The sequence below is a fragment of the Danio rerio genome, chromosome 8 (assembly GCF_049306965.1).
Source record: "Danio rerio strain Tuebingen ecotype United States chromosome 8, GRCz12tu, whole genome shotgun sequence".
NCBI classification, from domain to species: domain Eukaryota; kingdom Metazoa; phylum Chordata; class Actinopteri; order Cypriniformes; family Danionidae; genus Danio; species Danio rerio.
This window is the reverse complement of record NC_133183.1, coordinates 15,607,341-15,632,500: the sequence shown is the minus strand read 5'-3', so window position 1 is coordinate 15,632,500 and position 25,160 is coordinate 15,607,341. Positions and strand designations below refer to the sequence as shown.

The following is a 25,160-nucleotide window of genomic DNA, read 5'->3' as shown; positions in this document are numbered from 1 at the left end:
AATCTGACCCACACACACAAACACACTGCTCATCATCACCCCGTCTGCTACTCCCCTAAAAACCTGCTCCCACCCCAAAGTCGCACACTTCAAAAACCAGGACGTGCTCGCTAAACTCCCCAAACTGGGCAATTACCCTCCAACAGCTCATTTAGTAAATTAGCGCTAAATCAAAGAAACACTCTGGCTGTGAAGACCCAAACACAATCTCCCAAACCTCTCCGCAGCCTCTCTCGCTCAGGCTCTCCTGACAGAGCGAGTCCACGTCATTCATTGCCTGAAGAACATGTTGCTTCTCTGCATATTTCATTTCATCTCTCCCTCTCTCTCCCTCTCGCTCTGTTCATCTCTCTGCACTGCTGCATTTGAAGCTGAACCAGCCAAGCTTGGCTATCCTCTTTCTCGCCCCCTGAGGACGCCCGGCAAATGAATAAACACATTTTAATTCCAACAGACATTAGCAAAAAATACATGTGACAATTCATTAAAACAGCACCAACTGAGCAAATAGCTACTGGGAGTTGCATGAGGAAGAGATGCATCATCCAGACCACAATAGATTTAATTGACTGACAAAGACCATACTGTGGTAAGACCGTGGTATTGAAGATGCACAACAATAATAAAATTGACAATTCTGTACTATATCAACTCAAAACACCAAAACATATGTCAGTCATGACTTCAAAAATGAAATGCTGTCTTGATCAGAAATGCACAACAGTTCAGTTGTGATATTTTCACTCTTAAAAGGAGAGTTTATCGAAAAATGTAAAATTCTGTCATCATTTCAGGGTAAAGTTAGGCATGTGCATTAAAAGCAATGCAAGCAACTCAGCTTGCAACTGTACCCGGTTAGCATCCAGACGCTTCTCCACCATTTACTCATCCTTGTTTCAAAATTTTTATGAGATTATTTTTTTCTGTTTAACACTAAAGAAGATACTTTGAAAAATGTTGGAAACCTGTAACCATTGACTTCCATTGTAGAAAAAATACTAATGTGTAAGTTAATGGTTACAGGTTTTCAGCATTCCTCTAAATATCTTCTTTTGTGTTTAACAAAAGAAAAAAACTCCCAAAAGTTTGGAACCACTTGAGGAACCATGCCCTTAATAAAATCAATGTTTAAAACAAACGTAAAGCTTAATAGTCCCTTTTTTATCAGGGGTCTCCACAGTGGAATGAACCATCAACTATTCCAGCATATGTTTTAGATAGATAGGCAGACAGATAGAATGATGGACGGGCATGTCCCAGATTTCCAGGAACTGTACATTCAAGGAGAAAGACATCGACGTGTCCCAGACATTAGAACCCACCACTTCCAGAAATCTCCAGAAATCTCCAGATCTGCGTGTTCCAGAATCTACAAATTTCTTCTACTCAAAGCGAGCTAAGTCTGCTCGTTCCATACTTTTTTTTTTTTAATTTAGTCATTTAGCAGACGCTTTTATCCAAAGCGACTTACAAATGAGGACAAGGAAGCAATTTACACAACTAAGAGAAAGTGCTATAGGCAAGTTTCAGGTCTGTAAAGTCTAAGAAGGGAAGTATTAGTAGTATTAGTATTTTTTTTTTTTTTTTTTGGTACAGTTAGTGTGATAGATGTTTATAACTAATTTACATTAATGAATAAACTTCCTCAGATCTTAGTTATTGTAGAATAAGGTTTACCTTACCCTAACTTCATTACCTTCATCATTCCTCTATGCACTTCATTTATTGTACATTTAGTCAATTTCTTGATTACTATTTTGGTAATAAATACACATTTATTACTAATGTGTCTTCCTTGTGTTGATAATACAGTAAAAGGCTCTACAAGTCACACAATCTCATTATCCTTCAGATGTGGCCAGATAATAAACTCCTCATTTATATATTTTAATTAACAATACTTTATTTTTAATTATTTTGAGAGTGGAAAGCTGTTCGGTGCCCCGTTTAAAATGAGTTGTGTATCTGTTATCTCTATAGATTTGGTGCCCAGTGTGTGGCTAAAATATCAATATTAATATTAATACCAAAATATAGATTTTAATATTTGATAAATCCAATTATCATTACAAGATTTTTAAATCTAATATTTAAATTTTATTTTACATCTAGTAAAAATTCATTTTTTATTTGTAAGTTTATCTGTTTTTGTAAGCCGTCCATATAGAGTTAAGCGGTCAGCTGGTAAGCGTGAATAGGAACAGCGTCATACTGCCCCTGTAGCGTTCATTTTAAAGATAAAATGCAGCCATATGTACCTCTGGCTACATAATATGTTATCTCCAAACAGAAATGTACACAGGGCTACGTTTTCAGAATGAGTCTGTGTTGATAAAAATGGATGCCAAACTGCTTTATTTCTTCTTTGGCATAACATGTACTGATGAATTATGTACAGCACACTGCAAAAAATGCTTTTCTTACTTAGATTTTTTTGTCTTGTTTCTAGTCCAAATATCTAGACAAGCAAAACATGTTGTCTTGTTTTAAGAAATAATCTGCTAATATTAAGTGATTTTTACCCTAAAACAAGCAAAATAATCTGCCAATGGGGTAAGCAAAATAATCTTATATCAAAAGGAAAAACAAGATTATTTTGCTTACCCCATTGGCAGATTATTTTGCTTTTTTTTGCTAGAATTTTTAGATATTTGGACTAGAAACAAGACAAAAAATCTAAGTAAGAAAAGCATTTTTGCAGTGTAAGACTAGAAATGTGCATTATGAAAGAAAATAGGCTAAACCTTGTTTTCAAGCTTTACCGATGATAAAGGGACTAAAAAAATTTAGTAAAACTGCATAAGCCATAAACATAAAAACTAGTTGATCACACTTGATCTGGTTTTGCCCTTCAAGCATTCGTCAAACTAACAACAAACCGCAGCTAATTAGCCCTGCTAGCCTTCCACCGACTTCCTCTCCAACTTCCTCACTCACATCGCGTCTTTGTCTGCAACAGCATATGGTTTCACCTGTCTCTCTCTTTCCTCCTGCCAAAACGACGCCATCGCATTTTCTTCTAAATATTTCATCCCCATCTTCCACTTCTCTCATCCCCCTTTTCTCTCACTCTCTTCCCTCCCTCCATCTGGCCCAGGGCAGTGAGATTCCCAGAGCAGCAGCTTGGGAGAGTGTGTGTGACTCAGATATCTCATTCTCCATGCTGTGTGATGATGACACACACACACAGACATACACACGCACGCTCACTCGACTGAGAAGGGGCCACTCTTCTTCAGCCCTACAATCTCTCCCTCCCTCTCCACTTTTTTTTTTCTTCTGCGTCCTGCACTTTTTATGGGATGCTGATGGAGTCTCGCTTGTAAGGAAGTTCGTTAAAGGGATCCTGCAAAAATGACTCACCACCGCGTCGCCCTGAAGCTGCGACTTACCCTCTTCTGTGGAAGATAAAAGAGCAGCTCTTTGACGAATGTTCAGGTTGCTGATAATGAAAGTGGACGGGGACTAGCTATTATCATCATCATACTTTCAGTTGTCATTTGAATTTTACTTCCAATTAAAAACACAAACCTTGCATTTTATTACATGCTATAATTTGGTACAATGTACTGCTATCATATCCTAGCCATTTTTAAACGTTTATTGCAATGTACACTGTATGAAATGCTGGGTTCCATACAATTCCCAACACAAATCGATTAAGTTAATGTAATCGCTGTTACAAATTTAAGTGGATTGAATATACAACAGTAAAGTTGTCACAAAAAGCAACTACAGAAATGTATTGTTTCGATTTATTTTAAACCAGTAGTTTAAACAAGCAACAAAAGTTATTTTTGAGTACATATTACTTATTTAAGATGTAACATTTCCAGTTTATTATTATTATTATTTATTTGGGACATTCTACTAGAAACATACATTATCTGTCCTTGAAATAAAAACACAAATACAGTGAATAAGACGTATTTCGTCCCAAAAAAATTCTAAAATGGACTGATGGGTGATTTGGAGATGTTCTGTAAAGGACATTTGGTTCTCAGATGTTTTTTTTTTTATTTTATTAAAAACACTTTAAAAATGTACAAACCCTGTCCTTGTCCTCAGCCCAACTAAACCTACAGCTTCAATAGTTTTTGTTAAGCTAAAAACTGTTATTTAGAAGAAAAAAAATACTTCAGAAAAAGCTATTTTAAGTTGTTATCATTCACATCAATTAATTAAAAACATGAAATAATAAATAAATTACACTAATAAATAGCTTTAATACTACCAAACCCCATGTTACTGTCAGTCCTGTCACATTGGCATTAAATTTAACATAAAATGCATGCAATACACAGTTAAGGCTATGGGCACTATTATACATTAGGCGCAATAAGAAGCAAGACGTGTTTGGCGTGATTTGTTGCTATTTACAGACCAGTGCAACCCTAATTTTCCGGTTTATGTTGTTTAAATAGTAGATCCATTTGTGCCACTTTGTGGACTCATGGACGTGCTGGATTAAAAAGAAGGTGTGTTAAGGTGTATTGTTGGCACGTTGCTATTTGAGGAACTAAAAAGCTGAAAGCAGGTCTAAAGTTCAGCACAGACTGCGTTAGTTATTCACCTTAAATGCGTACACATTGCTGAACACATACAGGATGTACATTAATACACAAATATCATTGCAAATAAATAAAGAATTAAAGTATTAAAATGTTACAAAAATTATTAATTTCTACATAAATAAAAAAAAACAATGCCTCCATGCCTTCTTCATCTCGGGGGGCTTTTTCAGTTTATTCATGACAATTTGTTTTTGTATAATGTTGGCATTATTATTATTAGTAGTAGTAGTATTTATTATATACATATTTATATTTGTTTTATTAAAAAACAAGCTTAGATTTGTTCACCTGTCAGGTTTAGGAGCATATGAGGTATAAGACGTGTGTTTGGATATTTTTTGAACACACTTCGTTATTATTGTTAATTTATTCTTTTTCTGAACATTAGAACTGAATTTAGAAATAGTTTTGAAACAAATCTTTGTGCTTAACAAACAAAATTAAATGTAGGCGGGATGTATTTAGTGGATCGTGTAACACCGTTCCCTTATCCACAAAATATAGAAAGAAAAATAAAGAGGCCGATCAGAGGAGGCTCATTCTTTATCCTCTCGCTGCAGATGATCTGTTTAACTGTTTTCTCGCTAGTGAAGTGGTCAGTTTTTCCACTTACAAAGTCTGCCATATAAATAGCAAATGTGGCATGGCATGACGCAACTGAAAGGGAATCGGAGACGAGACTCTGGGTAGTTTATTCCCAAAACACACCCATAACTCATTAAGAGAATAAGCACAACCCTGTTAGAACCATGCGCCATGACTCAGAGTGTATATTTCTGTCCTTAAAATAGCAAAAGTGGATTTGGACGTGCCCTAATGCATCAGTTGACGGAGGAGAAGCTGACAAGGATCAAGGATGCATTCTATCATTAAATTTTATTATTAGATGCTTGTTTTTGTATAATTTTTTCTTGAGGAGGATAAGCTTTAAGGTCAGGCCCCATCACAATTTTATGAGTGAAAATGTAAGTTTTCTGTAGAATGTTCCATTTTTAGACTTTCCATCAAGTAAAAATAAATGTCCTTTTTGTTAACAACAGTGCGTCAATCCCTCTTTAACATGACAATCTGCATCAACTTTTGCGCAATATTCCAAATCTTCTGAAGCCATTTAACAAGGAGCAGATTGAATTTTAAAACAGTGACTGCTGAAAATCTTACTTGTTAATAATGGTCACCATTTACCTTCATTACGCAGACAAGACAGCTCTTTCATCTTTCACAGAAGCAGGAAAGTCATAAGGATGTGCAAAAGACGAAAATGTTTAATTTTAGATGACCTATTCCTTTAACAGATTGCATGTGGATGCATATAAAAAGAATGAAGTGTGCAAAAGGACAAAAGGAGAGAGAGTGAGTGTTATAAATGGGTCCTTTTAATGTCTGCACGCCCATGTACATGTGTGTGTGTTTCAACTGAGGGTGGTCATACGCATACATGTCCAGCACCTCCTGTTTGCACACTTTATAAGGTGATATTCTGAATGCAAAACCAGTTCAATCATCCACTTGCCAATTTTGAAATTTGTTTTTTTTTTTTTTTGCTTTTTGAATTTTTTTTTCCACATAAATGAACTATCCAAAATACAGTTTTATGTATTCCTTTTTCTGTAGATTTAATTTACAATACATATTTTTAAAGGCCATGTTCCCCTAAAAAGGTATTTTTCATTTACTGAGCTATAATTATATTTTTAAGTAGACCAACTGCAGTATTCAAATTTGATAGTTTTTTAACACTCTGAGTGCATAATTTGCCTGAATAAGCACAAAACTCTCGTTCACACACACTCATAGGCCAATTTAGTTCATTCAATTCACCTATAGCGCATGTCTTTGGACTGTGGGGGAAACCCACAGGTAAGCACCTAGAGGAAACCCACAGGTACATGGAGAGAACATGCAAACTCACACAGACATTTCAACTGTTCCAGTCAGGACTCAAACCAGTGACCTTCTTGCTGTGAGCCGACAGTGCTAACCACTGAGTCACCGTTTCGCATATTTTCTAAATTGTGATAAAAAAAGATTCCCAAAATCCGAAATGAATATAACAAGTCAAAACATGAAATAAGAAATTTGGTTAACACTTTATTTTAAGTCATATTTCATGCTAATAACAATACATTAGCTAAGACTTAATAAACTGCTAATGAGCTGCTTATTAATAGTAGATGGAGGTTGGGTTCAGGTTTAAGTTAGGAATAAGGTGCAATAACAGGTAGGTAATAATCAAGTAGTTAATCTTCAATTCAGTTGAATTCAAGTTTATTTGTAGAGTGTTTTTCACAATAATTATTGTTTTAAAGTAGAAAAGTGCAAAAGGTCAACAACAAAGACTCTAGAATGCACAAGACATGTCACTCATAGATTTTTGAATGAGTAAAAAAAGTGTAACGGTCAACATGGCAAATGAAGCCCACCTACTAGTACAGGGGCCAATTATCGATTAATATAGACTGATGTTTCTTCGGGGAGAAGCTCAGACTAAACGTTTGCCTTAACAACAGTTTTTGTGGTCAACTAATGCACTGGAATCTCAGCAAATACTTGCTTTACAGATATAAGACATATATCCACATAAAGCTTGAAATCTGCACTTTTAAATGAACCAACTACACTTTAAAAGAAAAGTTTTTTGCTCTTTTAATCCGTATAAAATGACTGTGAGGTACAGTCCATCCTGTCAAACGCATGTCACATGACAGCAACTACTCAAACACCCACAAAGATGTAAACAAAGAGTCGCTGTCCTTTCTGAAGGAGATTCACCATCAAGACCAAGTTGTGAATTACTTGTACTATGTGTAGAATAGCCATAAATGAGGTTGGAGTTGTGATCTCGTTTCTTACATGTGCGCATGCACATTAGCTTGGGACAGTTGTTGTTTACCTTCAATGTTGATTCCAAATATGTTATGTAATCGTAAACTCGGTAAACAGTTTTGGAGAATTTGATGTTTCCCAATTCAGACAGAATGCTGAAGCATATACCCCCAGGAGGCGTTTCCAAAATGTCCGTCGATTGAAATGACTTGCCTTTAAGGGGCTTTGATCAAAAATGTATACTGAAAAAAGTTAAGGTTATTAATTACCATAACTTTATTAGTTACCAATAACTTTGACTGCTAAGATATTAGTAACTACTTAATCTGTTATTCTAAATAAACCTAGTCAACCTGCAGTTATATGGTATATAGGTGATGTCTTGTTGGGAAAAAGGACTATATTTTAAACATATTTTTGTCTCTTTTTATTTTTATAAATAATTGTATTTGTAATGCGTAAAGGTGATATATTAACTGAACTTCTTCTGTTGAGTGTGATATGCTTTGCATACTAATGAAGCATTTTTGCAGAAGTAGATGAAGCTGATATAAATGCAAAGGCCTGATTGTCTAAAATTAACTTGAGCTCTGCAGCTAAACTTCCTGTCAGCTGAAATGTTTTGGAACTAATGCCTTTAATATTGTGCAGAGAATTAGTAGAAAAAAAAGAGGACGTATGTATGGGTGCGGCCAATGGAGGACTGGAGAATGGTTGACAAGTGACGAATTCCACTAAACTCCACCTGTTAGTATCAGCTTATTTATAAAAGTTGAAATCAGAAAATGAAATTGGTTGCGCACCTTCAGAATGTAACTTTTGCATTGCATTGAGGATACCAGAATTCTGTGAATCGAATTATTCATTTGTATCCAATAAATTACTAATATGTTTGACATTAAAAAAACCCTCTCCTGACCTTTTTAATTGAATACGCATGTAGTTGATTAACTATTCTAACAGACTAATAGCTTGAAATGTGACCTAAACTCAAGCGTTACTGAAATTTGTAACTGACTTAACCCAATGTTGAGATTTCTGTGCTAGAAATGTATGCAAATTAGCACATATTTAATTAAAGGATACCTCATGTGCACATCCAAATGAACAATTTCCAAAAAAACATGTGATCCCAAAAATGTTATCGATTTTTAAAAATCAGCTACGGAAAGTATAGCTGTCAATTGATTTGCCAGCCTTGCTTGACCTGCAGTGTGAACAGGGAAGTGTCTGTATGAGTCTAGCGGTCGACTGAGCAGGCGTTCGCGTGGGTTGCGTACGCAAGACGTGACGCTCCTCTCTTTCTCTTCGCCTCTCGTACACACACATACGCTCCTCTGTTGACGTGAGCCGTGTAACAATCTGTGCTGTTTCCATGACAACCACCTGCTGCTGTCCCCCCTCATCTGTCTCTCTGTGTTCTCCATCCCTCCGCCCGTCCTGCACTCATCTGTGCTGTGCTGCTATTCCAAGGTCAAAGTGGGTCATGTGGCGATAGACAGAGAGACAGAACCAGAGATTTGGACAGAAGTAACAAACGCCGAAGGGAAAGACTCCCCGCTTCTGTCTCAGCCCTGTACTCTTTTGAGCGGATCAGAGTGCTTAGGTTTACACTATAGTGCGTTTCGGGTTTAACGCGGCATTTCAAGATGAAAACGATCCTCATACATACTGATATTTTCATTTCGTTACAGAAGAGTACTCGGTAACACTTTACAATCATTAGTAAATATTAGTTAATATATTTACTAACATGAACTAATAATGAACAAAACTTGTACAACATTTGTTAATCATAGTTCAACATTTACTGGTGTATTGTTAACATTCAAATTAATGCTTGCTAACATTAGGTAATGCACGGTGAGTTAACATGAACTAACAATAAACAACTGTATTTCCATTAACTAACATGAATAAATACTGTCTTAAATGTATTGTTTGTTGTTTCCTCAAGTAAGTAAATGTATTAACTAACATTTACTAATACAACCTTATTGTAAAGTGTTACCGAGAACTCCGAAAACGTATGTCAGAAGCTAAAAGTAGCTATAAAATGAGGGTACTAAATTGTTTACTATACAAAATTGGCAAGTTTGCGTCACATTAAACTGTGTTAGAAGTAAAAAAGCTTTATTTAGGAAGGCAGCAAATTTTATAAATGTTATAGTTATTGCCTGTATCCAGATGTAAAGATTATAACTTGTTAACATTCATTAATTTTCCTTCAGCTTAGTCCCTTTATTCATTAGGGGTCGCCTCAGCAGAATGAACCGCCAACTTATCCAGCATGTGTTTTACACAGCGGATGCCCTTCCAGACGCAATCCGCACACACATATACACTATGGCTAATTTAGTTAATCCAATTCACCTGTAGTGCATGTCTTTGAACTGTGGGGGAAAACGGAGCACACAGAGGAAACCCACACGAACACGGGGATAACATGCAAACTCCACACAGAAATGCCAACTGGCTCAGCTGGGACTCGAACCAGCAACCTTTTTGCTGTGAGGCGACAGTGCTAACCACTGAGCCAACATGCCGCTCTATTGTTTTCATGTAAGCATTTATTGTAAATACATTTATATATGTAAAAATATATACAGTAATATTCAATAATGTGTCTATTATTAAACTGGGCTAAGATCAAAATCTGAAAACACGTATTTACAATGAATACATCAAACAAATTATAATAATTGTGATCATAATATTATCCTGAACCTGCGGACATATTTGGCTATTTCCTCGCAGAATTTTGTACATTTTTTGTAAAATCTGCGGATTTATGCGGAATGATTTGGGGAGTATCGTAACAAAAACTTAATATATGAAATAAAAAATAATGCAGTTTTAACTTTCATTTAATGTTTACAATGCCAATCCAATTAAATCCACTTACTTGGTACACAAAGCAATTCTCTCATATAATATATCTACACTACCTGACAAAAGTCTTGTCGTTGATCCCAGTTGTAAGAGCAACAAATAATAACTTGACTTCTAGTTGATCATTTGGAATAGTGTCAGAAGGTAGATTTTTCCGATGAATCATCTGTTGAACAGCATCTCAATCATCACAAATACTGCAGAAGACCTACTGCAGCCTGCATGGACGCAAGATTCCCACAGAAATCAGTCAAGTTTGGTGAAGGAAAAAAATCATGGGAATACATTCAGTATAGTGGCATGGGAAAGATCTGCAGAGTGAATGGCAACATCAATAACCTGAGGTATCAAGACATTTGTGCTGCCCATTACATTACAAACCACAGGAGAGGGCAAATTCATCAGGATAGCACTCCTTCTCATACTTCAGCCTCCACATCAAAGCTCCTGAAAGCAAAGAAGGTCAAGGTGCTCAAGGATTGGCCAGCCCAGTCACCAGACATGAACATTATTGAGCATGTCTCGGGTAAGATAAAGGAGGCATTGAAGATGAATACAAAGAATCTTGATGAACTCCAGAGGTCCCGCAAGAACGCTTTATTGCCTTTTATATAAGCCACTTCTAATACCAAATGATCATCTAGAAGTCATGTTATTATTTGTTGTTCCTAAAACTTGGATAGGCGACAAGACTTTTGTCAGGTAGTGTACTAAAAGACAGAAACTATTACTTTACAAACTGTATCAAAATATATCATGCAAACAGCTTCATATTAGTCAATATTACTGAAAAAACTGGATACAGTAAATATACAATTAAAAAGTCTTAATCGTGTTTTTATGCGGTCTTAAATTTTAAGAGTTGTCCAAAGTGTTTGACTCCAAAAAAACATATTTATTTTCCTGCTATTATTAACAACGACGTGCTGGATCCATGTGATTGGTTCGGGCCGGGGGCCAATCGGGCCAATCGGGCCAAGCTCCTCCATCCGGGTGATGTCATGTAATTTGCGATAAACGCAGGAAGGTGATGTGACGCTCTTCACAAGTAGTGAAACCGCAGAGCGGCAAAATGAAAAAATGTACATTTGCGTACTCCTGGTTGGAGAAAGACGAGTTTAAAGTGGCTGAAGCCTGTCGCTGAAAACAACTGCGTTATTTATTCTTTCAAGCTTTGTTTCTTCCGAGCTTATCAGAGTTCTGTTGCATGGTTGTGCTCCATTGATTTAACTACAACTGTTTATTAAAAACTGTTTATTAAGTTAAAGGTTTGATACTGATTAGAACTTGAAGTGGTGATGATGTCTTAAAATATTTTGAGAAAGTCTTTAAAAAGTCTTTAAAAAGGCATTGAAATGAACTTTAGGATTCCTGCATATTCCCTGTTTTAGTAAATGTGATTTAATATTAGTTGTTTATCATGAATAGTGATACAATATACCTTTTATATGGAAATTATTACGGATAATGAAGAAGATTTTATTCTCTCTGTATGAAGTATTTTCTAAGTGTAAAGCAGTTAATTTTCTCTTCTCAAAATGTATGCAGCAAACATGCCAGCGTGTATTAAAATACAGTGATATGTCTGTGTAAGATGAGTATGCCTGCACAGGAGCAACACTAAGAGAAGGCTGAGTGACTGATTGTGTAGAATAACTGAATATGTAAAGCACTGATTATATATGTTAAATACTTGTATGAAGCTATATGTGTCAGAAGTTAGAATGAGTAACATATTATCAAGTGATTATGCTATCATGACAATGTATGTAAAAACTTAGTCCTTGTGCATAAGTTGCATCTATGGAGAGAGAACTTTGGTGTCAAAACAGTTGCTGACACAGACCTGTAACATCTCTGTTGACATGAGCTAGTGGGCTGAGAGCCAATAATAACAGGGCCACCTAGAGAAAAAACCTATCCTAAAATGGTTAAAAGTTAAAATGAGACACCTAGGGGTGTGTCAAAATAACCTGTATAAATATTGTAAAAAAACACAGAGACTTTTGAAGGAGCAGGAGAGACTTTAGAAGGAGCAGATGAAGAGAGAACCAAAGAAATGAAGTGTCCAGGAGAGACTTCAGAATGCTCTGGGGTCTGCTCTGCTCTTTCTCGGCTTTATTATGAAGAATAAAGTCTATTTTCTGATATTCAAAACCTCCAGTCCGATAATTTCTAATTGATGAGAAGTCGAATTACCACAATAAAGGCTACAATTTTACACAATAAACATTACAGCTATTTTTGACATGCTTTTGACAAGCATTTTTGGTTGTGTATAATGGATGGAGATCTTTTCTAAAATGATGTGAAAACAAAAGCATGGACGAGCATTGCTTCTATTTTCCTGACACTGTGTTAAACTGAAAATGCACTCTAGCGCAAAGGTATCCTGAATCCACCTGTTCCCACCACACTTTCTCCACATGAACAGTTTAAGCTCTCCTGCTGGCGATGCATGCGCACATCACGCCTGTGTGTTTTGTGCAATGCGCATGTTGACGTGCGAGTGTGTGCGCGTGTTAGTGAATCACAACTTGTGCTGATGGTGCGGCGAGAGTTGAACATGCTGTGTGCGTGTTAGAAGGTTGCAGTGACCTTGCTTGCTCCAGGCAGGAGGTGGAGTTTCACATATGGATCAGCCAGTCCATTGGAGTCCATGGCCTTTAGTCCCTGTGGGCGCAAAGCAACACACAAAAGCACACAGACTTAATGTCAGATAAGATGTGCACAGATGGGTTAAGAGGTGGATAGATCATGCCCTCATAGCGATATGCACACTTTAGGGTGCAGGGTTCTGTGTCAGGACCACTGGCGATCCTCGAACGCTGACTTTAGAGTCAAGACTGTTTAACTTAGCAGAAGTGTGTTTACAGTTGGCTTGTATTTTACTGCTGAGGATAAACCGGCAGAAAAAATGGATTCTGTTTTTATTTAGTGCATGCATGTAGAGTAGAGTTTAGATTGGGCCCAAAAAATTAAAACCGACCCTACCCAAGCCTGTGCACTTTGTGTTTGAGCCTGACTTGGTTTGAAACATTAACTGTAATTATGAGCCCAAGCCCAATTTAAGCCCAACTATTTAATACGTGGGCCGTTATAACAGACATCTCAACTACAATTCTGAGTTGTTTGAACTACAGAAATTAGTTTAGATTTATCCTAATGAATAATGCATCAAGAATTAAGCATTTAAACTGCATTGTTTGTTTATTCAGCATGGATCATACCAAAAGAAGACATTGAAGCCTGACTATCATCCTTTCTGCCTGCTTCATGTGTCTGTTCATCATGGAAGTCCCCGTTTTTATGCCTTTTTCACACCGTAAGTGCGAGTAGAGCATGAGAAGCACATGTTCTTTTTGGCATCCATGTTAACAGATTGTAGCTTTCATACTGCATGCAGAAGCAGTCCATCAGCAAAAAGCATGAGCAAAGCTGAAGCAGCAGTGCCGCCATCATTTCAGCGCTGGGTCTATTTTTGCCGCAGATCACGCTCAATTAAAGTGACTGCATCGATAATGACCAAAACACATTAAATGACAGTAAAAATTAGCAATTTTACCCAATAAATACATCAATAAGATCTACTGATTTTTACGCACTGTTTCTGCGCACTCTGTGCTTCAGCTCTGCTTGCGCGTGCGGTGTGAAGAGGAGTGGAGTGGAGGAGACGCTGTTGCAGGTGCTAGAGCGTTGCTGCAGATGACACGCGTTGCGAATTGTGCAACTCTGTAGACCCACATGTTGCTTAGGCCTACTTTAATAAAATGTTTATTTAATATTTCAAATTATGGTAGAGCTCTCCACCCAATTAGGCTAATTAAGAAAAAAAAACACTGCAAAAACACTACCGGGCTCGAAGATTGTGACAGGAAATATCAGCCCAACCTGGTTTGCAGTCGGGTCAAGTCTAGGCTCGAGCTTGGGCAGATAATCTAAACTCTAATGTAGAGCTGTCTTTTTGCAGAAAATTAAGAACAAATGTTTTTATTAATTCCAAATGTCACGGTTGTTTCAATGAAGTTAAAAGATTGGTATTGTGTCTAAAACTAAACATAATATGCTTGAAAATAATTTTTGTTGTTTAAAGAGTGGTTATAAAGTATTTATTTTATTTGTTTAAAGTATTTCCGAGTGCTCTCTAAATTATTTCCACAATTTAAATAACAGACATTGGCCATAAAATTACACTAATGATTTGAAGAGTCCTTTCAACCATTGAACGCACTGAACCATTTGACGTGTATATTGGTCTATAGTATTTTTTTTTTAACATGAAGGTCACATTTTAAGTGCTTTAGAAACTTCATTACACTTTTTCTTTGATGTTCAGAATTTAGTATTCAACTCTTGTTCGAGAGTCCAATTTTAAATACCCAAACTAAGATATTTCATTTTAAATTATGACAACCCATGTTTAAAATCTTTACTATTACATTGTAAAACCACTATTTTATTGAAGTTAAAGCACTGGTAAAGTGCCAAAAACTTAATATAACATGCTTGAAAACATGGAGTATTTTTTGTTGTTGTTGTTGTTGTTTTGCTTTTCACATTTATTTAGAGTATTTCCAAAAGGTCTCTATAATTCTTGTGTAAGACATTGGCCCTAAAATTACACTAATGATTTTTAAAAAGACTCAGGATGGTTTTGTGTTTTATTGTATTTTTTTTCTTTTTTTGTTAAATGAAGGTCACATTTAAACTGTTTTGGAAACGTCATTACATTTTTCCTTTTATGTACAGATTTTAGTATTTAACACTTATCTGAGAGTCCAGTTTTAAATGCCCAGACCAAGACATTTCATTTTAAAATATTCAATATTATATTTTAAAACCACTCTATTATTGTAGTTAAAACATTGCTATTGTGCCTAAAACTTGATGCTTTTAATGTTTAAAAAACATAATCGTTTTTTGTTTTGCATTTTCACATTTATTTAAATATTTCCAAATGGTCTCTATAATTTTAATAATACACATTGGCCATAAAATTACACTAATGATTTTGAGAAAAACAAAATCAGCTTAGGATGGTTTTGAGGTATACAGTGGTTTATTGTATTTTTTTCCTTTTTGTTAAAATGAAGGTCAAATTTAAACTGCTTTGGGAACTTCATTACATTTTTCCTTTGAAGTACAGATTTTAGTATTCAACGTTTGTCCGAGAGTCCAGTTTTAAACACCCACACCAAGACATTTCATTTTAAAATATGAAAACCCATGTTTAAAATATTCATTGTTACATTGTAAAACCACTATATTATTCAAGTTAAAACATTGGTATAGTGTCTAAAACTTAATATAACATGCTTGAAAACATGGATTTTTTTTTGTTTGTTTTGCTTTTCACATTTATTTAGAGTATTTCCAAAAGGTCTCTATAATTTTAATAATAGACATTGGGCCTAAAATTACACTAATGATTTTGAAAAAGAGTCAGGATGGTTTTGTGGTTTATTGTATTTTTTTTTCTTCTTTGTTAAATGTAGGTAGCATTTAAACTGTTTTGGAAACTTCATCACATTTTTCCTTTGATGTACAGATGTTAGTATTCAACTCTTGTCCGAGAGTCCAAATTTAAAAGCTCAGACCAAGACATTTCATTTTAAAAATATTAATTTTCAAAACCACTATATTACAACATTAAAAATATCCCATTAAATTACAGCTAGTTATCAGATTCCATGGCAATTTAAGTTGTGTTTTAGTCATTTTTAAAAGTTCAAATAAATAGCGTATTAATCAGAATATTTTATATGCTTTCATCATATTGCATTCAGCTAAATACTGCAAAAATAGAAAATACATTGTAAAAATAATATTAAAAAAGCTAGCCCCAAAATTGTCAATAGAACGACAGCACGATAGTTGTACGTACAATATATTACACCAAAATTCCATTGCGATAAACTATATTATTTATATGTTTATGCTACTTATTATATAATGCCAGAATTACAAAATAATATCATCACAATGCAGGTACCCACCTCCAAAGAACACATATTTTATATTTAAGAATATTCATTGAATATTTATTTAATTATAGTCATTTTAACAATTTAATAATCAGGCATTTGAATCAGAATGTGAAAACAAAAATCCCAAATAAATCATAATAAATATTAACAAAAAAGTGTGAGGTAAAAAGTAAGAGAGCCTGCGATATCTGCTACCAGATCTATTTTCAATTGTCAAACACCACATGAAAATATTCTGACATTGACACCTCCAATAGAGATAGAGATGTTGTCAGAATTGTTTTTTTATATATGGAAGATATATATATATATATATATATATATATATATATATATATATATATATATATATATATATATATATATATATATATATATATATATATATATATTGCATCACCAAAATTGATTGAGAACATGTATAGTTTCAAACTTTATTTCAAGAAAACAAGAATCTCAACTTCTGGACATTGTTAACAGACTCTGAAAAGTAAAGTTGTTTTTTAAAAGTGCACAAAAAAAGCAGCTAGCAGAAGAAGTGTTTGTGTGCGTAAACCTACCTTGGCCTTGTGGATGGTGCAGTGCAAGCAGTTATTTTCTTGGTCAAATAGCAGGTTGAACTCCAAAGTTCCCAGGTAGGCTGCAAAAAACAAAAGAGCAACTTAATCCCTCGCACGCGCATTAGCAAAAATAGCTTAGCTGGGAATCAGTCTTGCCTGTAACGACCTAATCAAGGCTGTGCACATACAGAGGGCTTGTAGTGTTTATGCACCATTACAGAGACTAATGAAGTATTTAACACTCCAATCGCGTAGCTCAGTTATCACGCGCACTCACACCAATCCAGCAAACACCACACAAAGCAATCAATACTGAACAGTATGAGATGAAGGTCCGGGCCGATGGGAAGTATTCGTGCCTCATTTGCTGCTTACTGGTGAATAAAATCAATCCAACAAAGGGAATCCACAACGAGATGCATCAATGGATTCATGTGTGTAGGTGTTTTGCAATATAGACGTATGTTCTTACAGGATGTGAAAATGCTGGGTTGTTTAAGATGAATGTTGTAGGTTCAAAGCCCATGGGGATGCTGCGTGTCCTTGAAAAAAAGGCACTTAAACTCAGGTCATTCCAATTGGATGTCAGCTGATTTGTGAAATGTGGATGTGGGTGGTTCGTGTTTTTGGAGAATGCAGGGCTGGACGATTTGGTCTAAAATTAAAATCTTGATTAATTTAACATTTTGACTAAATAATACTATTAATACTATATAATGAATGATTATTTAATTATTTTATTTTTTGTTATCATAGTTCACTGACAGGTTTTGTACAGTAAATATGCTCACATAATACATGTGAAAGATATCTGAATGAAGGGTGCATTGCTTGATTTTAAAATTCCTGTGAGCAGAGATGGGTTGAAACTGAACATAGAATAATCGCAGTTGTAAAGTCTCATGCTTTTAACGTTGTGCAGAGAATTTGTAGAAAAAGAGGATGTATGTATGGGTGCGGCCAACGGAGGACTGGAGAATTATTGACAAGTGACAAATTTCACTAAACTCCACCTGTTAATATTGTCTGCGTATTAAAGCTGGAGTTAGGAAACAAATATTGTTGTGCACCTCCTGAATGTAATTCTTGCATTGTATTGGGGATACCAGAATTCTGTGATTTGAAAGATTTATTTTTATGTAGTAAATTAGTAATAGGTTTGGCATTGAAGAAAACCCTTTTCCGTCTTTTTTAATTGAATACACATGGAATTGAATAGATATTCCTACAAGTTGTACCCCAATGTTGTGGGGACATTGCATTTTGTTTGGAAATGGAAGTCGGGTTGACGTCAGAAACCAATGTCAGGCTGATGTCAATGTCCAACGTCCAATCTAAAAATCAACCAAAAAATAACGTGTAATGATGTTACAGCTTGACGTTGTGTGAGCATTACTATTATGACGTCTATCAGACAAATAAATCTATCTGACAAATAAATATCAGTATTTGAAGCCAATATGACTGTGGTCACTTTCCAACACAACCTAAAATCAACCAAATATCAACGTCATTTGATGCCGTTATTGAACATTAAAAACACATTATTCTTAGACGCTGGTTAAGACATTGAATTTTGGTCACCTGACGTCATGACCTAAATCTAACCTAATATTAACGTCTTATGACATTGTGTGCCTGCTGAGTAGTTTTAACATGTTTGAAAACATGAACTTTTTTGTTTAATTTAGTGTATTTCTCAAATGGTCTCTAATTTTTTTTCACAATATTAATAATTAACATTAGCCATAAAATGACACTAATGATTTTAAAAAGGAATCAGCGTTGGCCAGTTTTGTGGTGTACAGTATTTTTTTTTCTTTTTTGTTACATGAAGGTCAAATTTAAACTTAAGTTTTGAAAACTTACATTACACTTTTCCTTGGATGTACAAATTTAGCATTCAACGCTTGTCTGAGATTCAGATTTAAAAAAACTGAAAGCAGAAACAGATTTGTTTTTGTACAGTTTAGAGGAAGAATGTAAAAAGCAAGTGAAACAGTCACTCGCCAGAAGACAAACTCATCATCATCATCCATGAATAAACCCTATTTAGAATCATTCAAAAATTTATTTCACAGAAAATAAAAAAAATTAATGTTTTTGTTAATTGTATCTTTAATGATTGAAAGTCACAGTTGTTTCGAGGTAGTTAAAACATTGGTATTGTGTCGAAAACTACCCAGCAGGCATAAGACATCAACATGACTTCAGATTGACGTTGTACCCCAATGTCATGGGGACTTTGCATTTTGTTTGGAAATGAAGGTTGGGTCGAAGTCAGAAACCGATGTCAATGTCAGGCTGATGTCAGTGTCCAACATCCAACCTTAAATTAACCTAAAATCAACCAAATATCAAAGTCTAATGATGTTACAGCTTAATGTCGTGCGGACATTACCACTATGACGTCTATCAGATGTTGAATTCTGGTTGCCATACCTGACAAATAATAGTCAGTTTTTGATGTCAATATGATGTTGTTTTAAGATGTTGGCTTGACATTGGATTTTGGTCACTTTCCAACACAACCTAAAATCAACCAAATATCAATGTCATTTGATGTTGTTATCAGACAACAAAATAACGTTTATGTTTAAACGCTGGTTAGACATCAAATGTTGGTCACCTGACATAATGACCTAAATCTAAGCTAATATTAACGTCTTATGACATTGTGTGCCTGCTGGGTAGTCTTAACATGCTTGAGAACAAGGATTTTTTGTTAATTATTTTGAAGATTTTCAAATGCTCTCTAAATTATTTCCAAAATTGTAATAATAGGCCATAAAGAATCAGCGTTGGCCAATTTTTGTGGTGTATAGTATTTATTTATTTATTTTTTTGTTAAATGAAGGTCGCATTTAAACTGTTTTGGAAACTTTATTACACTTTTTCTCTGATGTACAGATTTTAGTACTCATCTTGTCTGAGATTCAGATTTTAAAAACTGAATGCAGCCACTGTTTTCTTTTTGTACAGTTTAAAGGAAGAGTGTAAAAAGCAAGTGAAACAGTCACTCGCCAGGAGACAAACTCACTGTCATCGTCATCCGAGTCGGCGAACTCTCCATTCTCCTCTTGCTCTCTCTCCCTCTTGCGGTCTTTCTCTCCATCTCTGTCTCCGTCCTTGTCTTTGTCCTTTAAGACCTGCTTCTCCCGGGGTGGAGGGGGCGTGATGGGGAAGTCGTGGAAGCGAGGGAAGAAGTCGGAAATCTGTGGAATGGGGAGGATTGGCCCGGGACACACATTGATGGCGAAGTGCTCCTGCATGGAGATCTTGACTGGAGAAGGAGGAGGAGGCACTGCTGGGCTTGGGGGTCCCGCCGCTGACGGAGGCGTGGAGGGCGACGGGGTGGACGAGGAGGACGGAGGAAGGGGGAGGTGGGAGGTGGTGTTGTTGGGGGGGAAATGGGACTGGGGTGGAGGTGGTTTGGAGACGCTCATTGGGACCACTTGAAAGAACTGTGGAGATTGAGAAAGTTTTAAAACAATGTACATTACTTTAAAAGCAGTTTGATCAAATATTTATAGACTACATAAAAATTACATAACAGATATACTCACAACACACACAAACACTGGGAGCACGCTTCCATCACATAAACTGCTAAACTGATGTATAAAAACTAAAAAAAAAAAAACTTTTATTTTATTTTTCTATACATCACATAATCAGATAATAATATTTAGGCTTGGTCAAGAAATATTTAGATTAAATGCTAGCCAGCTTCAGCGCTTCCAGTGAGCTGTTTTTCCCTTATAAAATTGCCACGTTTAAGGTTTGATTTCTTTAAAAATCAGTGATCTTCACTGCCTGATTGATATACAATATGAAGTGTGTCTCAGGCTGGACAAGAAGCACTGCATTAAATTACATTATCCCCTGCCATGTCTTTAAAATATGACAGTTTATTTTACCCCAGTATTTTCAATGGGGATTCTACGCTCGACTGCTGATACGGATGGCGCTAGCGGTTACACGGTCTTTCATCTTGTTTTACGCTTGAACAACTAAATAAATGCTTAAGTCTATTTAACTGAATGTGTTGTTACAACATCGATGCCGTCAAACACACAAACACTGGGAGCATTCTTCCATCACATAAACTGCTAAACTGATGTATTAAAAATGTATAATGTAATATATAAAAAATAATTTTTATTTTATTTATTCTATATATTAAAGAATCAGAAAATAATATTTAGGTTTGGTCAAGAAATATTTAGTTTAAATTATTTTAAATGAATAAAATAGAGTAAATATACGGAAAAAGAATTTAAAATATTTAATTATTTAATTATATTAAAAAAATGATGCTTTCCCTCATGCATTACAAAAGATTATGACCCAAATATTTATTTGAAACTATTATTAAGAAAATATTATTAAGTTGAAACTTAATTAATGTGACACAAAAGCATATGTTGTCATGACTTTGCAAGATTTAATTAAAAATAATTATTTGAAAATTTTAAAATTATTTTACAATTATTTTGAATTATTTTAAAATTTTAATAAACTGGAAAAATCATTAATTTAATAACGTTGAAACGTAATTAATAAAATATGCCATAAAGTGATAATGAACCAAAATATTTATTTTAAACAAAATCAAAAAAATCAGTCAAACAATCAATTAATCAATCAATTTTACCTAAACATGAATAACTTTCCTGTTCCATAAAAAAATCTAAAATTATCATTTTAAAATACAAAAAGGCTACTAAATCTCTTCTTTTATGTTCCACAAAAAACAAAATACATGTTTGAAATGAAAGAGTATTAACAAAATAGTGAGATCGTACACATTTCCAACCAATTTTGCGGTGCCAAATTCTGTCCTCAGCGAAACTAAATTAAAATGTTTGAAGTGACACAAAAGTGAAACAGAAGAATGCCCCATGGCTCCCAATCCAGACAGATAAAGATGCGTGACAGACTTTCTGCTGATAATATCTTTCATTACCAGTAATGCGGCTGTTTTGATTACACTACCTCCCTAAGGACAGAGATATAGAGTCTGTTTCATACTCATCCTCTTCTCTGTGATCTATCTCTGTCTCACACATTCTCTTTCAACCTCTGTTTTTCACATCTTTCCCTGTAGTTCGCAAGATCGCCGTCTCCTAGACTGTCTAACAAGCCAAAAATAGAACGAGAGAGATAAAACGGCAAGTCAAAACAAAGTTTATTTTGCTTTGTTTAGTGTGAGATTTCTGAAAATGCCACACAAATGGACGATAGCGCAAGTCTAAACGTTCAAAGCTACTACACACTTCTCAGATTTACCAGACTCAAAATGAAGTGTTTACACCACAAACAACCCAATCCACAACATTTGCGCTTCACATGTGTGACAAGACTTATTACCATAAACATACACACAGCGTGTCTAGTAAAAAACAATACACATGCACACCAAGGCTGTCAGCCTGAATAACATACACACATAGCCTTCCACATTCAAGAGATGCATCATACGCAGAGTTAAGCAGAAGTGCAAATAAACAGCTACAAGCGTACGATGATTAAAATGCACAAATAAGCTCTCACCTAGAGGCAACATCACATTCACACACAACAGAAGCACATGCATGTGGACACAGACATAGTCTCACACACACACACACACGCGCGCGCGCGCGCGCGCGCACTAACAGGTGGTCAAGCTGATGCACAAACCCACATTTATCTAGCAGACAGAAACACTCGTCCACACACTCACCCAATGACAGTCTTCATCTGTTCCAGCGCTCCATCTTGTCTCCACTCATGGTCTCTCTCACACACACTGAAGAGAAACCACCGTCGTTTTGTATCAATATATCCTCCCTCGTTGTCTGTCCCTCTCCCTCCCTCCCTCTCTCTCTCTCTCTCTCTCTCTCTCTCCTCGCTCTCTCTCTTTCCTCGGTTGTGACGTTTTCCTGAATTTCTCTGCGCAGAGCGTGCACTGATCTGTCACTCTTTTAGTGCTGCTGAGATTTAACAATGAGAGAGCGAAGCGAGAAAAGAGAGAGAGAGAGAGACGGAGGACGGAGGAGATAGAGAACAGACATGGGGAGTTCGTAAAAAAAGATGAGGGAGAAGGAACTGCGGGGAAGTTATGAACTGAGCGCCAGGGATAGTTGTCAACAAATTATACTTTATGTAATAAAACAATTCTGCTCTCGCAATGAACGTGGGGAGAATGTGGAAATGGTAAAAATGTCATCATTACCATACCGTTATAGCGGAGAATACAAGGCACACGTCTTAAAGTCATCGAAGTCTTATGATGGATTGTGTATAAGGTAAAATACTGCAAGTTCATTCATTTTCCTTTGGCTTAGTCCCTTATTCATTAGGGGTCGCCACAGCGGAATGAACCACAAAGTATTCCAGTATATGTTACACACAGCAGATGCCCTTCCAGCTGCAACCCAACACTGGGAAACACCCATACACACTCACACTCACACACTACGGCCAATTTGGCTTATTCAATTCAATTATAACGCATGTGTTTGGACTGAGGGGGAAACCAGAGCACCCACACAGACTCCACACAGAAACACAAACTGACATAGCCGAGGCTCGAATCAGCAGCCTTCTTGCTGTGAGGTGAACGTGCTACCTACTGCGCCACCGTGTAGCCCTAGTTCAAAATTATTTACAAAAAAACGGTGTTCATGTGGAAACTAGCTATCTTTTGATCCAAATCTTTTCAGTAAATTGGTTGACCCAGATAGGAAAAAAAGGACTTAATGATTTATTTCTAATCAATCCAACTGATTAAAATCTCAACTTAAAACCGTTGAAGGGATTTGCTGATAATTCACACGCCAGGTCACTGAAAATGATTCAAGGTCATTTTTTTTTTCTTCAGAACATCAAAGCTGCAAAATTTTTATTTATTTTTGTTGCCGAAACCTCTGTGTTTGTGATTCATAAAATGCAAGTTGGCTAACAGTACACTGAGCATTAGGAAAACATATTCAGTCAAAACTAAATGAATATAGGCAATTTATTTTGGTGCATTTAAACAAAACAGATTTATTAAACAGATATATTTATTAAAATAACATTTTATTCACCAAACATATTTAGAAACTTAAAGATATTACACTTAAATCAATTAATTCAAGCAAAATATTGGAAAAAAAATACATCCAACTAAATTATTATTATTATTATTTTTTATTTTTTTGCTTTTCTTGATTTTTCCTCTTTTTTGAAAAAAATTGTATTTAATATTTGTCTATAACGTAAATTTGGGTGTACTAGTTTTTGGACCGTTATCATAAATTATTTTGTTAGCTCCAGATTTAGCTTCAGTACTGACTAATCTAATGTAAACGCACAAATATAATATTGTATGGCTTTTCATTAAAATTAGAATTTAAAAGACTTACGCATGTATATGCTGAGCACTGTAGCAGTCGTTAAGGACTTATGAAGCTAAATAATTGGTTTGTGCAAAAAACAGAGCATGATTTATAACTAAGGGTGGGAGAAAGAAAACAATTAATCGAAGCACAGCAACTCTTACTTGCCATTCTAAATGAATTCAAAAGTTTAGAACTCATTCTGTATTCAAATTAGGTTGCGACAGTGTGGACCTGCGCATACGTAAAAACTGAAAAAATACTAAGTCTCTACCGATGCATGTACAGTACATTTGCTCATGAATTCACTTCATTTAAACATATGGACAAACTAACTGATTTTAAAGAAGAGACGAAATGCAAACGAACGAAGCATTGTAAAGTTCTCTGTGATTCTGGATTAAAACCATTTACTATATAATTTCCAAATATCCTTTTTATTTAAACATTCAAAAAGATGTCTTTGCTAAATAAAAAAAATGAAAGAAACAAACAAAAAACAATGCTCTCTTTTTTTGGAATAAGTATTGTTTGTTCTTTTCAATAGCTCTTTTTTATGTGGCATTTCAATGTTAAATTCAGATAATTTTCCTCCTGAATATAACTGTTAACAAAATAAATAATTTCTAAGATGGCAGCACTAGGTTCCAGTCATAAACGAAAGCATAGAAACTCCAATTCTTGTTTTAATTGTAAAGTTAAAATGCATAAAAAAGTGAGGGTTAAGAATCGTTTTGGAATCAGGTTGTATGATTCACCATTTACAACATTATTATTTTTATTCCACAGCCTCTTCAACCAGTACTTAACACAGCCAGCAGTCTAAAGCAGAGTTGCCATATCTGAGTAAGAAAACACTTCCCATTGTGTAATAATCAAAACTACCCAAAAAATGGGTGGATGGCAGTGTTCATTTCATTAACGAAAATAGGTTGACACAAACATAAGCTTGAC

At 35.3% G+C, this 25,160-nt stretch overlaps 1 protein-coding gene across 14 annotated transcripts in view; it reads right to left on the bottom strand.

Moving 5' to 3' along the window:
• doc2g (double C2-like domains, gamma) overlaps positions 1–25,160 on the bottom strand; it is a 169,660-nt gene that overhangs the window by 87,798 nt on the left and 56,702 nt on the right. For 10 of the 14 annotated variants that reach the window (XM_073908951.1, XM_073908944.1, XM_073908946.1 and 7 more), the window contains 3 exons: positions 19,880–20,303; positions 16,840–16,919; positions 12,891–12,965 (listed from right to left, as the gene is read on the bottom strand). In XM_073908951.1, the coding sequence (XP_073765052.1) occupies positions 12,891–12,965; positions 16,840–16,919; positions 19,880–20,285 (561 nt within the window). In that variant the 5' untranslated portion in view covers positions 20,286–20,303. Of the gene's footprint in view, positions 1–12,890; positions 12,966–16,839; positions 16,920–19,879; positions 20,304–20,405; positions 20,468–21,837; positions 21,858–22,567; positions 22,927–25,160 lie in introns of those variants that run through there. The other 4 variants (XM_073908942.1, XM_073908943.1, NM_001128554.1 and 1 more) reach the window with 3 other exon arrangements.